Source organism: Ostrea edulis, chromosome 4, assembly GCF_947568905.1.
Source record: "Ostrea edulis chromosome 4, xbOstEdul1.1, whole genome shotgun sequence".
Classification (NCBI taxonomy): domain Eukaryota; kingdom Metazoa; phylum Mollusca; class Bivalvia; order Ostreida; family Ostreidae; genus Ostrea; species Ostrea edulis.
In genome coordinates, this window is record NC_079167.1 from 64,336,858 (window position 1) to 64,352,544 (window position 15,687).

At 36.1% G+C, this 15,687-nt stretch overlaps 1 protein-coding gene across 2 annotated transcripts in view; it reads right to left on the reverse strand.

The window, feature by feature from the left end:
• Positions 1-451: 451 nt before the first annotated feature.
• LOC125672180 (85/88 kDa calcium-independent phospholipase A2-like) overlaps positions 452-15,687 on the reverse strand; it is a 31,956-nt gene continuing 16,720 nt past the window's right edge. For both annotated transcript variants that reach the window (XM_048908306.2, XM_048908305.2), the window contains exons 9-18: positions 15,322-15,504; positions 9,710-9,825; positions 9,254-9,402; positions 8,579-8,658; positions 7,804-7,957; positions 7,184-7,334; positions 6,469-6,671; positions 5,073-5,227; positions 2,045-2,212; positions 452-1,146 (exon numbers count right to left, since the gene is read on the reverse strand). In XM_048908306.2, the coding sequence (XP_048764263.2) occupies positions 916-1,146; positions 2,045-2,212; positions 5,073-5,227; positions 6,469-6,671; positions 7,184-7,334; positions 7,804-7,957; positions 8,579-8,658; positions 9,254-9,402; positions 9,710-9,825; positions 15,322-15,504 (1,590 nt within the window). In that variant the 3' untranslated portion in view covers positions 452-915. The remainder of the gene's footprint in view (positions 1,147-2,044; positions 2,213-5,072; positions 5,228-6,468; positions 6,672-7,183; positions 7,335-7,803; positions 7,958-8,578; positions 8,659-9,253; positions 9,403-9,709; positions 9,826-15,321; positions 15,505-15,687) is intronic.

Below are 15,687 nucleotides of genomic sequence, written 5' to 3' on the forward strand. Positions count from 1 at the left end.
ATCAAGACATAATTAAGTTCCAATTGATTTTATCATATATTTGAATATCTTTATTTTATCGATATCTCACACAACACCTTTAGGGAAATTAACATGAGACGTGCAACACCTTCTTTTGCATTTCCCTACGGTTCCTTTAGGTAGTGCAAAAACCATGAATTGCACAATTTACTGTAGGTTTTTCTTACTCCCAAGAGACTTTACACCAAAAATTAAAAGAATTAGTTAAACAGTTATCAAGAAGTTAAAAAAAAGCAATTGTAAAAGAATGATGGTGGATAGATACCACCTCAGTGATGTAACTTAATGTATCATTTAAAAACAAAAGTCCAGAAAACAGCAGTAAAGCTATAGCAGAATTTTCTAGCAGCAGCAGCCATATTGTTTGTTGATGTACATCTCCATGCAGTGTTCTATTGTTCAATATCTTCTACAAATCAGACAAAACCACTTAAGAGTAGAATTTAATGATAAACAAATGCAGCAAAACTCACACAACAGATGTGCTTATGATGTAATAACTTACATATTTCTGGTTTTCACCAGTAGAACTAAAAATACATGTAAATTCATTTTTGAAAAACATACTTATAGAAAAATAAATTCATTTCATTCTTCAATATAAATCATGGCACATTTAAACTATGATACAAGAAATAAATCAGTAGAGGAAAACGACAAATTTCTGTTGGGGTATAGTTGTCATGGTTTCCTGGTGTACATATATAAATCACTATCAGTCAGAGAGAGAGTGAACGGACAGAAAGAGGGACAACTCTTCCAGCTCAAAACACTCTCTAGAACAACAAAACCCCGACAACACAAATCATGACATAATGCCTATCATTACAACATAAATCAGACACTACTAGGACTATTACAACCTTTCACCCTTAATGAGAGATACATTGTTAACTATCCACTCTGTTCTGTGTCTCGTCGAAGATAAGAAGCCAGTCTTTTAATGCGGTCACGATTGGCTGCTATATAACACTGCGTCTCCCACATCATTTGTGTCAGCTTTTTATTGTCATGCTCATCCAGTTCTACATCTGATATTGGGGGACTGAATCGATAAAATGGGATTTCCAGCATCCCACACCATGCCCGGGCCCTGTCAACTGGACGACCCTCTGCAATGGTTGCCTGAAATATAAACAAATACAATTTTTTAAAAACTTTCTCATCCACACAATAAATTATGTTTAAACTTTCTCATCCACACAATAAATTATATGTTTAAACTTTCTCATCCACATAATGAATTATATGTTTAAACTTTCTCATCCACACAATAAATTATATGTTTAAACTTTCTCATCCACATAATGAATTATATGTTTAAACTTTCTCATCCACACAATGCAATGAATTATATATTTAAACTTTCTCATCCATACAATAAATTATATGTTTAAACTTTCTCATCCACACAATAAATTATATGTTTAAAAATTCCATAATACAAAAATAATTCTTTATCTATATTATACTGTGTCAGTATGTGAAATTTAAATCAAATATAAGATTTCTGATCAAGATAACTGGCTCACGGTAAGATATTTGCCCTACTCTCAATTTTGTATTCTTTTTTTGATCTATGAGATTGATCACTGTTCGTTATCTTCACTTTTTCATAATTTACCCTTTCTGTGGTACAAACCAAGTTGAAATCATGATTTGATGTAATTGATATATTCTTTTGATAACACAGTTACATGTGAAGTATCAAATTTGAGCAAAAAGTGCAGCCTGTACAGTGTCTGAAAAACTTGTTATAGCCCCATAGTGACCTTGACCTTTCACCCCATATTCTGTAGAGCTTTTCCTCTCTTGGTAACAAAGCTACCTGTGAAGTATCAAATCAATTGAGCAAAACATGCGGCCTGTAGAGTGTCTACAAGCTCAATATTACACATACTTACCCACACACAATCTCGTTGTATATCCCCTCTCACAACATATTGCGAGGGAATGATAAATATGTTTTCTATAACATGTCTTACATTCATTCTTGCATATCTGCAGAGCATATTACTCTCACCTTGTCCACCATGACATTGATCAGGTTTTGAATTCCACGAGCAATCTTAGTAACATCAAAGATCCCCTCCGGCCTGTACACATCGACACTGTCCACTTTACGAGAAGGCTCCTGGCCCGTTCCAAGGGAGACTACCACACCAATGGGACGCACAAGATGGGGTTCATTCTTAGTTGCAAACAAAATACATATATCAATATTTACTTGCTCAATTAATTCTAAATCAAAACCTTACAAATGAAACGGCAGGTAATATCATAATAGTCCCTGTGAGTTTTAGATTTACATGTGACTGACATGTGACAATATCATAATAGTCCCTGTGAGTTTTAGATTTACATGTGACTGACATGTGACAATATCATAATAGTCCCTGTGAGTTTTAGATTTACATGTGACTGACATGTGACAATATCATAATAATCCCTGTGAGTTTTAGATTTACATGTGACTGACATGTGACAATATCATAATAGTCCCTGTGAGTTTTAGATTTACATGTGACTGACATGTGACAATATCATAATAGTCCCTGTGAGTTTTAGATTTACATGTGACTGACATGTGACAATATCATAATAGTCCCTGTGAGTTTTAGATTTACATGTGACTGACATGTGACTTACAGATGACTGTATACACATACTTGTATTGTGTACAGCGTATCTCCAAAACCATGCAACTTAGTAACATTAATACCGTTAAACACACTAAGTGAAGTGCTGGGGACGTTTTTAATACCCAATAAATTCATGTTTTAAAACTACAGGGAAAGAAAATCACTTTGCTGTAAGCATGAATTCATTATAAGCGTGTTCACTGTAACCATCTTTTACTGTAAACAAGTGTTAAAAGTAACAAGAGGCCCAGGGGCCTTATAGGTCACCTGAGTATCATGTAACAACCTTCCAATGTTTGAATTAGGTTTGTGTTTAAATATAAAAATTTTACTTTTGGATGGAAGAAACATTGAATAGCTATGTGGTCAGCCCTGCCTTTGCACCAGAACCCCTGACCCAGGGGCCATAAATTTCAGTTTTGAAAGAAGCATCCTTGATCATCATTATCATACTATTAGTTTGTCTACTTAATACCCAGCAGCAGAGGAGAAGATTTTCAAAGAAATAAAATGCATTTTCACTATATGATCAATAGGGCCCCACCCTAATACCAGAACCCCTGACCCAGGGGCCATGAATTTCACAATTTTGAAAGAGGCATCCTTGCTCATCATAACCATGCTATTGGTTTGTCTACTTAATACCCAAGGACAGAGAAGAAGATTTTCAAAGAAATAATGCATTTTCACTATATGACTTATAGAGCCCCACCCTAGCACCAGAACTCCTGATCCAGGGGCCATGAATTTCACAAATTTTAACAAGAGGTACTGTGAGCTATGCTCACTAAGAATACCCCCCGCTTACCCCAATCTCCCAAAGGGTGTTGGTAATAGGTATAAACTACCTCTTTTCTGAGTGTTGCTACTTTGATGTCCAGTGCGCATGACCTTTGACCTTTTGACCCCAAAATCGATAGGGATCATCTTCATCCCATTAGTAGTCCATATATATGATATGGTGACTGTAGGTGGAAAGGATAACGCTTTAGAGCCCGGAAACCATATTGCTACTTCAATGTCCAGTGCACTTGACCTTTGACCTTTTGACCCCAAAATCGATAGGGATCATCTTCATCCCATTAGTAGTACATATATAAGATATGGTGACTGTAGGTGGAAAGGATAACGCTTTAGAGCCCGGAAACCATATTGCTACTTCAATGTCCAGTGCACTTGACCTTTGACCTTTTGACCCCAAAATCGATAGGGAACATCTTCATCCCATGGGTAGTCCATATGTTTGATATGGTGACTGTAGGTGGAAAGGATAACGCTTTAGAGCCCGGAAACCATATTGCTACTTCAATGTCTAGTGCGCTTGACCTTTGACCTTTTGACCCTAAAATCGATAGGGAACATCTTCATCCTATGGGTAGTCCATATGTATGATATGGTGACTGTAGGTGGAAAGGATAACACTTTAGAGCCCGGAAACCATATTGCTACTTCGATGTCCAGTGTGCTTGACCTTTGACCTTTTGACCCCAAAATCGATAGGGAACATCTTCATCCCATGGGTAGTTCATATGTATGATATGGTGACGGTAGATGGAAAGGATAATGCTTTAGAGCCCGGAAACCATTGCGTCTACAGACGGACGGACGGACAACTCGATTCCAGTATACCCCCCCCCCCCCCCCCCACAACTTGTTGAGGGGGGTATAAAGAGGCATCCTTGCTCATCATTACCATGCTATTAGTTTGTCTACTTAATACCCAGAGACAGAGAAGATTTTCAAAGAATTTCTACATTTTCACTATATGACCAATAGAGCCCCACCCTAACACAAGAACCCCTGCCCCAGGGGCCATGAATTTCACAATTTTGGTAGAGGGCTCATTGCTCATTATAATTATGCCCACAGTTTGGCTTCTTGATGTCCAGGAGTAAAGAAGAAGATTTTTTAAAATTACATTCATTTTGATGGTTTTTGCCCCACCCCTCAGGCCCCAGGGGGGCAGGGACCACGAATTTCACAATTTTTGTTCCCCTTCACCCACAGATGCTATATGCCAAAATTGGTTGAAATTGGTTCAGGGGTTTCAGAGAAGAAGCTGAAAATGTTCAAATGTTAACGCACGACGAACGACGACGGACAAAAACAGATAGCAATAGGTCACCTGAATGAATTCAGGTGACCTAATAAAATACGAAAAAAAATTAAAAGTCAATTCAGAAATTTTTCAATATGTTTAATTACATATTCTTATTAATTTAGGAGAATGATTTTCTTGTAACCATGACATTTCATCTATACTCTTAAATATTGCAATTTATACAACATACTGAGGCAGTAAAATCAGGACTGACCATACCGAGGCAGTAAAATCAGGGCTGTCCATACCGAGGCAGTAAAATCAGAGCTGACCATACCGAGGTAGTAAAATCAGGGCTGTCTACCTACCCTCAGTTTTAAGCCACAGTTGTACTCGTGTATTTCAGTCATCAGATCTAGGGTAGGATTGTTGGCTTCCAGACCTCCATCAATGTATGAACCAAAAGCTTTGAAGTAGGTCGGGGCAGCTCCACTGGCCCGGGCAGCCTCCCACACCTTCTGTTCTGTACATAGAAAAAAATATATAAAAAATTTAAATACCTTTCCTATATGTATCAAAGTTTCAGAGACACTCTTTTGACACACAAACATTTGGGTGTCTTGATTCTTAATTTTGTGTCAAGGTTCAAGGTCACAAGTTTTTCATATCACAGAACATTGAACAACAGAGCAGACATTTAGTTGTATCCACTAGTTGTTCATTACAAATGTTTGTCCTATTCTGCAGCATAATCACTATGTGTAAACAGCTTTCTGTCTTTTTTACAAATCAGAATTAAGAAAAACTGACAAATTCAATAAGATTATAAGACAAATTTGATAAGATTATAAGACAAATACAATAAGATTATAAGGCAAACCATTTCCTTTGATATATTTTTTAATTCTGCACTATAATCATGCAGATTTTGTCTACTCTCTTGTATTTGTTAATATGACTTAATCCGATAGTTCTTTTTTGTTGTGATTTTATCCTACAAATGAAAAAATAAAATTACAAACACACATGAAGCATTCATTCTAATTTGTTGGAATTATGACAAGAATCTAGTATCCTTAATTTCATGTACAATTTGCACTACCTAAGCTAAAAACATATTCACTCTCTTACTAAATTTTGAAAGACTCAAAAAATACTGGGTTGATTGGACTTTGAGTTTATGTTCTTGACTCTGGTCACAAAATTATATGTCAAGCATAAGTGTTTAATGTTTCTCCAGTATCACTAGGTCCTGGGCCAGACAAACAGGATCCAGTTGCATTAAAGGTATGTTTAACTAACAGTTAACGTCTAGCTATCACTATAGAAATGTAAGAGTTAATGACAAGTTAACTATTATTTAAAGTTAACTAACCTTCGTGCAACTGGCCCAGAGGACACACGGACAGACAGACTGACGGACACATAAACAGACGGACGGACATACTGACAGACACATAGACAGACAGACAGAAAATTCAATCAGAAGAGCTTATATTATATGAGGTTATCCCCCCCCCCCAAGAAAACCACACAATCTAAACAGTTATTTCACATTTTTCAGAGTACATATATTTACAGTACAATGTTGACAACAGAAACCTACCACTGGGGGAGGCAGTACATTGTTGACAACAGAAACCTACCACTGGGGGAGGCAGTACATTGTTGACAACAGAAACCTACCACTGGGGAGGCAGTACATTGTTGACAACAGAAACCTACCACTGGGGAGGCAGTACATTGTTGACAACAGAAACCTACCACTGGGGGAGGTAGGGCAGTAGAACTGTGGCACTTGACTGGACTGCCTCCTTTCCTTTGAATTGGTCTTATCCCTCTTCTTTATGCTGCCTTCCCTTTGATATAAGTCCCTGGCCTCCAGCAGCTGCAGTGTCGGCTCATACGTCCTAAATAAGTGGAGTTTGGTTGGATGTCTGTCTGCCAATACGGCTGTTACTATAGCCCTAAAAATATAAATGATTCATGGATCATGAACAGCATTTTCTGCCTGTTCTCTTTTGTTGCATGAATTTCTGCTTTACTTATATTTAGTTAAGTTGGGTAATAATTGAAATAAATTTTTTGAAAGTTTACGCTATGTAGACAGATGCCGTACAAAGTAGAAACGCCCATTCCATCATCAATCAGGCAAGCTAAAAATAGAGTACAGACATACCGACTGACTGACATACTGTAGACGAATTTAATTTCATGGAATCATAATTTCGCACATCATTTCTGGTTTGGTCAACAGGTATGAAATTCCGCTAAGTTGCATATGGTTTACATGAAAATGGCTAACATATTTGAAGTCCGCTGGTATGAAATCACAAGAATTCTATGTAACCGTGGACCTAGCAGAATTAAGTACCGCAAGTAAAAAAGTACATTTACAGTAGTTTTTCAACTATATGTGTTTCTATATATAAAATATAGTTTAACAGATCAACTTTTTCACACACACACAAATTCAGACCTTGGTGTCTTAAAATCTGTCATGACAGTGTTCTCTCCAAATTCTTCTTTCAACATGGCTTCGAAATTCTCGGACTGGTAGGGCCTGGAGCCAGTGAACACCTCGTCCTTCAGTCTGAGATAGAGTCCTCGTATGTACGACAGAGGCTTCCCTAACACGGAAATTTACAAGGTAAAAAAAAAACATGTTGAAATCACACACATGCGCATGTTTTATGCCTATCCATTATTATCAAGCTACAGTATAAAACCAAGACTAAGTTGTATGAACATTTGCTTTAGAGTATTTAGAAGTGTAGTCACAATGTGAATCTACTAATGCCTTCTAAAATGATAAATCTAATAATACAGTAAAACACAGTTATAGCGAACCTCCTGGGTCAACGAAAATCAGTTCATAATAATAACCAAACTTTGTTATATCCACAATGTAAACTAGTCATTTGTACTAATTGTGCTATCCTGTCTAAATAAAAGAATTTATTATTATTATTATTATATCCAATAAAATTTTCATTATTTTCCTCTCACAGGGGAAGTATTACTTCATAATAAGTATGATCAGGTAACTATAAATGTGTTTTACTGTATCTGCAAGACATTGATGTCTTATCTCCATACCTGTGCAGATTCCTAGAGCTAGGAGACCCCCGGTGCTTGTTCCAGCTATCCAATCAAAACACTCTTTAATCGGTTTCCCAGCCTCTCTTTCAATTGCCATCAGTATCAGACAAAGGACAATTCCTCGGATCCCCCCTCCATCCAGAGACAGAATCTGTACAAAATAAAGCATTCCTACAATAATAATGATAATAATAATAATAGCCTTTATTTATCCAGGATAACACAAATTAGCATCTAGCTAGTTTCCATTGTGGTCCTGCATTAAAACAAATACACAAACATAAAATTAACATCTAAAATTAGTATCTAAATATAAATATGATATAAAAGGAAAGGGGGAAAAACATAGCATAAGACACACCTAATTTGTGATAAAATTATTATCTAAATATGAATACATGACATAAAAGAAAAGAAGAAAAAATAGCATAAGACACATGCACACACAGTGCCATATCACAACTACATTTGGCACACCTGAACAAAAAAGAGGAAAGCACGATGTTTAAATGCTATTTCTATGAAAATATTTCATCAAATACACCACTTTAAAAATGCCTACGATGTTCACCATGTTACTTTCTTACTAAGCAGTTCTTTTTCCAACAATTTTACCATTTAAAAAATATTATTTTTCATACCACATACAAACTGGTACATGTGTAGTGTATATCACACGGTGATTCTAACTTATCACCCTAAATCTCTGAAAAGATTTCTCTTTTCAATAATTGTAAATATGATTTTTTTTTTAAATTTAAAAACATCTCACCCTGTAGCCGTGATCTTTCCCCGATCCATCCGTCTGGGACAGTGGTTCACACATGGAGGATAGCATCTCATCTAAGACGCCTTCAGAGAGTTAAACATTAGACATGTGAAAAAGCCTTACAACAGACTCTTATTGTACATGTAACTTTTTTGTCATTAGATCTTTATCTAACATCTCATCCAAAAGGCCTTCAGATTAGTTTTATAAATATGTAAGTGTTAGATTTCTATTTCCATGTCTTCAGAAATCAATGTGACTTATTCTATATCCTTTGATTTCATTCTTGTGGTATCCAATTTTACGACATTCTCAAAAAATATATTTTCATTCGTACGTAAATTCATGGACAGCAAAAAAATTATTCTTTCCCAGTAAGAACTGTTGATTATTTGTTACTTAATTTTTGTGGTTTTGTTCAACCATGAGAACCATGAAAACTTGCTGTTCAGCAAATAAAGAAGAAATCACAGTACGATACTTTAATCTGGAAAGTCAATACTAGAAGTGTTACACACGATGACCAAATCTTCCTAACCCGGGCATTCTGGGATATAACAAATTACTGCTTGTATAATTAAGAAATGCCCAGCGAGTTTTTGATTAACATGAAACTGAGTCCTCACAGTGCTCAATGACAAATATTAAGATTTTAAGTCAAATCTGAACTAGCCTCACCATTCTGATCACGTTCTAAAATTTCATTGATGTGTTCATCAGGTTTGCCATTTTTGTCTCCATTCACAGAACATCCAGGGAGACAGTTCCTCATTTGGGTATCGCATCTCACGGCACCAGATACATGAAGCATGTACAAAATTAGATCTCTGAAATATTTCCAAAATAAAATGCTGCAAGTCTAATGAGCCAACATCCATATTCATCGGTTCTAAATAGTTGTGGTTGCTTTTATTTCCGTTCATTTTGTGAGCATTCCACTTCACTGCTAAATCACAAGAAGACTGCTGATGTGTTAGAGTAAGTGAAGAAATGTACAATTAAATAAGTCTAATTAAATTTCAAGCTGGAAATTCTAATTCAGGATTGAATGGAGTACTTTTCTGTGTACATTATATGTATCTCCTACAATACTAAACTAAAAACTCTACATAAAATTGTGTCAAAATGTCTTACTTGTTTTTACTATTTGAGACACTGGCTAAATGTCTAGGACTTTGATTTTTTTCATTTTTGATATTGACATCAGCGCCATAAACCACAAAGTTTTTTACCATCTCTATGTCATCTTTCTACAATGCAATGAACGAGACTGACGTAAGTATCGGAGACATTTACAGTCCATACAACCTTGTCATTTAGATGAGAAAATGGCAGTTTCTTGTGTACAGTGAAACATGGTTATAATGAACCTCCAAGGCCATCTAAAAACATTTCGTTAAAACCAAACTTTGCAATATTCAATATTTTCATGAGTTTCCTCTCACAGGAGAATAAATATCACTTTGCAATAAGCATGATTTGTTCATCGTCAGAACCCACAAGTTTTCTCTTTGTACTCTATGTAATGGAGAGAAAACCTGTGGATTTCGAAGATGGATATGTTATACATGTAAGCATTTCATTATAAGCATTTTTACCATAAAGACTTTATAGAGTATTCTCTCATACACATAATCAATTGTAAAGTAAATAAAATTTATGGCTGTTTGTAAATTTCGTTCTCGCATATTTAAAATACAGTACGACCAACGCGAATCCCATATTTTCCGCAACCCCCCCCCCAACCCCAACCACCCCGGATTGAGCTACCGCAGTATATTACAGGTAACCCTGTATATACCGCGGTCCCGCTGTCCTCGCCGCGGTCTCACCTGTAGATTATTAATACCATCAGTAAACATGAGTTATCTCCTGTTACCATAAAAAAAAATATAATGATCATAAACTGAAAACAGATTCCTGTTCAATATTACTATCAATAAATCAATTACCATATACATGTGCATGCACCGCTTGTAAAAACATTTTACAAAAACTTCTCATTTTACTTTTATTGAACCATACATTCAATATAATGGTACATGTAGATTACCATATACCATCGTCAGAAGATGACCATATACATGAGCATATATATTTGCTTTACCCGTAAAACAGCAAAAGTAACTTCATGAAAGCTGATTATCTGTGTCAGTATCAATTACATATTGGTGGTTTCATAAATTATTTTTCAGGAATTTAATTCTATACATGTTTTTGCACAAATATTTAAAATAAAAAGTATAACACTACTATTAATTTAAAGTAGGAAATGGATTAAAGCCTTGCATTAGCAAACTCTTTATGGAATTGGAGGGAGAGAGAGAGAGAGAGAGAGAGAGAGAGAGAGAGAGAGAGAGAGGAGAGGAGAGAGAGAACTATTTAACATTACTGACTGAAAAAATGGTCACGAGTATGTGTATATCTGTTACATAACACTTCCCATGTGCTTCAACGCCCCAGACATCGATCAGCACATGCTTTACCCATGAAACAGCAAAGGTAACTTCACGAAAACTAATTATCCCTGTCAGTATCAATCACCAAAGGTACCCTTTTCGAATCAGACTATCTTCTCACAATCTTGAAATTGAAACAGGTCGCCACAACAATATACTTAGAGAAAATAGAGTATGTAAATTTAGTAACAAGAGGCCCATGGGCCACATCGCTCACCTGAGTCACCTTGGCTCATATTTAAAGATTTTTCCTATATATTTGCATGTAAAACTTTGATCCCTATTGTGACCCCAACCTACTCCCGGGGGCCATGATTTTTTCAAAATTGAATCTGGACTAGGTCAGGAAGCTTTCATGTGAATGTAAACTTCTCTGGCCCAGTGATTTTTCAGAAGAAGAGTTTTAATGATTTTCCCTATACATTTGTATGTAAAATTTGATTCCCTATTGTCACCTCATCTTACCCCCGAGGGCCATGATTTTAACAAACTTGAATCTGCACTAGGTCAGGAAGCTTTCATGTGAATGTAAACTTCTCTGGCCCAGTGATTTTTCAGAAGAAGAGTTTTAATGATTTTCCCTATACATTTGTATGTAAGATTTGATTCCCTATTGTCACCTCATCATACCCCCGAGGGCCATGATTTTAACAAACTTGAATCTGCACTAGGTCAGGAAGCTTTCATGTAAATTTCCACTTTCTTGGCCCAGTAGTGTTTGAAAAGAAGATTTTTAAAGATTTTCCCTATATATTTCTATGTAAAACTTTGATCCCCCCTTGTGGCCCCATCCTGCCCCCGGGGGCCATGATTTTTACGAACTTGAATCTGCACTATGTTAGGAAGCTGTCATGTAAATTTCCACTTTCTTGGCCCAGTAATTTTTTAGAAGAATAATTTTAAAGATTTTCCCTATACATTTGTATGCAAAACTTTGATCCCCCCTTGTGGCCCCATCCTATCCCTGGGGGCCATGATTTTAACAAACTTAAATCTGCACTATGTCAGGAAGCTGTCAGCTTTTCTGGCTCAGTGGTTCTTGAGAGGTAAATTTTTAAAGATTTTCCCTATATATTTGTATGTAAAACTTCGATATCATGGCCCTTCATTTGAACAAACTTGAAAGCCCTTCACCCAAGGATGCTTTTGGCCAAGTTTGTTTAAATTGGCCCGGTGGTTCTGGAGAAGAGGTCGAAATTGTAACAAGAGGTCCATGGGCCACATCGCTCACCTGAGTCACCTTGGCTCATATTTAAAGATTTTCCTTATGTATTTGGATGTAAAACTTTGATCCCCTATTGTGACCCCAACCTACTCCAAGGGGCCATGATTTTTTCAAAATTGAATCTGGACTAGGTCAGGAAGCTTTCATGTGAATGTAAACTTTTCTGGCCCAGTGATTTTTCAGAAGAAGATTTTTAATAATTTTCCCTATATATTTTTATGTAAAAATTGATCCCCTATTGCCGCCTCTTTATACTCCCCCCCCCCCCTTTCGGGGCCATGATTTTAACAAACTTGAATCTGCACTATGTCAGGAAGCTTTCAAGTAAATATCCACTTTCCTGGCCCAGTAGTTTTTTAGAAGAATATTTTTGAAGATTTTTCCTATATATTTATAAGTAAAACTTTGACCCCCCCCCCTTGTGGCCCCATCCTACCCCCGGGGGCCATGATTTTAACAAACTTAAATCTGCACTATGTCAGGAAGCTTTCATGTAAATTTCAGCTTTTCTGGCCCAGTGGTTCTTGAGAAGAAGATTTTTAAAGATTTTTCCTATATATGTGTATGTAAAACTTTGATCCCCTATTGTGGCCCCATCCTACCCCTGGGGACCATGATTTTAACAAACTTGAATCTGCACTATGTCAGGAAGCTTTCATTTAAATCTCAGTTTTTCTGGCCCAGTGGTTTTTGAGAAGAAGATTTTTAAAGATTTTTCCTATATATTTGTATGTAAAATTTTTATTCCCTATTGTGGCCCCATCCAACCTCCGGGGGCCATGATTTTTACGAACTTGAATCTGCACTATGTCAGGAAGCTTTCATGTAAATTTCAGCTTTTCTGGCCCAATGGTTCTTGAGAAGATTTTTAAATGACTCCACCCTATTTTTGCATTTTTGTGATTATCTCCCCTTTGAAAGGGACATGGCCCTTCATTTAAACAAACCTGAAAGCCCTTCACCCAATAATGCTTTTGGCCAAGTTTGGTTGAAATTGGCCCAGTGGTTCTGGAGAAGAAGTCGAAAATGTAAAAAGTTTACAGACAGACGACGGACAACAGGCGATCAGAAAAGCTCCCATGAGCTTTCAGCTCAGGTAAGCTAAAAAGTTTACAGACAGCTGGACAGACCATGGACAACAGGCGATCAGAAAAGTTCATTTGAGCTTTCCGCTCAGGTGAGCTAAAAATGACATAGAGGACGAATACCGCTGTATATATTACTTTGCCCTCATTACGAGGAATTTCGTCATAAATATATCAAAAAGTATCATTGGCAAAAACCATCTGTTTTCAAAGTTGTACCATTATTAAGTGTTTATAATGTACACAAACTTTGTAATTTAGGGAAATATTTATGTCTTGCACTTAAGTTGCACGAAAACCTTGTTTAATAGTTATTCTTCGTTGTTTGAATTTGCACACCGCCATTTTATGTATTTATGTATACATATTTTACCTGATATGATAAGACGTATGTCTGAGCAATAAAAAGAGTATGTATATTGGTGATTTCATAAATTATTTTTCAGGAATTTAATTCTATACATGTATTTGTACAAAATCAAATATCAAGGGGAAAAAACATGTATAACAAATATTTAAGTAGGAAAAGGAAAGCCTTGCACCAGCAAACTCTTTATAAAATTTGAGAGAGAGGGGGATGATAAAATGCGCTAAGTGAGGACAATTTTTAACCATTTGACAAAATTGTCCTCACAGTTACATCCCCATAAATGGGACCCACAGCATGGGAAAGATGTAGATGCAAAATATAAGTTACCTGTACTTAAATTTTATGCATGTAGAACTATTTGTGTGTTAATATGTTTGAATGGATGGTGAATGTGAAATGTGAGGATGGTGAATGTGAAATGTAAAATTCCATTGGTATTATATACAACGAGTTATTTAACAATATATGCATATGTTTCAATGGAAAAATGCATATATAAAAAATATATTAGATTAGAGAGGACAAGTGGTGTGGGAACATGTTCTCATTAATCTCTCTCAAAACCATTTTTTTCACAATTCGAAAGAAAGTAGTAGATCAACTTTTATAGGTGTCCCAATAGCTATACCTAACAGTACATTTGTGTCTTCACAATAACATTTGCATGTATTCTCTTCTACACATTGTGAGGACGTCCTCACATTAACAGATTTCATTGTCTAGAGAGAATACTATTTAACATTACTGACTGAAAAAACGGGGGTGTAACTCTGCCCCGCGATGAAATCCCCAAAGGGATAACGCGGGAAGGATTAACACACCACGGGGAGAACGCGGTCTAACACGAGATCCGCGTTGGCTGTACTGTATCTTGGTCTACCTTTATACTTCATTGGTTAGTGAAGGGTTATGTAGACCGACACTCTGATATGTGAAAATGGAAATGTCATGCCCTTTTTAATCAAGTCACACCTAATACTGACTTCAAGGGTTATGTGCACAAATATTACTATGATATCGTTTATGCATTTAATCCCATTAAAGGGGCATGGACACAATTTGAGCTGAAAATTTTCAAATTTTATTTTTCCATTTTTAATGTTCAAAATGCTTAATTAAGGTATTTCTAATGGTCAGAAAAAATTTGAATGTCAGTTGTCGAGGTACATGGGAGATACAGAGCTCACAATTCTTTGTTATGTAAACAAGGCTCGTGCCCTGTTTTTGTTTACATATGAGCTAGATATACCAGTAAAAGTTTGTTTAAAGCAGATTTTTCAATTTACAAGTTAATTCTGAACATAATTTAATAGTTTATAATGTTTAGCACATCTCATTTTGTTTTAAACATGCTATTTTCTATTAAGCAATCTATATGTAAACAAAAACATGGCACGAGCCTTAAATTGTTTACATAACAAAGAATTGTGAGAGCTGTATCTCACTTGTAACTCAACAACTGATATTCAAATTTTGGTTGACCATTTGAAATGCGTTAGTTAAGCACTCTAAACAATAAAATAAAATGTTCAGCTCAACCGTGTCCATGCCCCTTTAAAACAACTGTTACATAGAACTCCTTGAAAAATAAGACGTATATGATTTACCAATACGGCGATGTGTAGAGGGGTGTTTCCCTCACCATCACCAATACTTGGATCTGCTCCCCAACACAGCAGCTCCATCAGACAGTCTGACCTAGATTTCTCCAGCATGATGTGCAATGGAGTGTGGCCTGTGTGACTCTTTGCATTCACATCCGCCATCTGTCGGCATAATTTCTCAACCATCTGTCAAAATGAAAAAAAAAACATAATGAAGTCAAATATCACTGAAAAAAGTTTAAGGAAATTGGGTTTTTGTACTCATCAATATATTCCTTACAAAAAACTTAAGAGCAATTCTATGTAATGATCAAAGAATTACTATTAAAGGTACTGAGAAATGGTATGTCACAGAATATGCTCATTCAT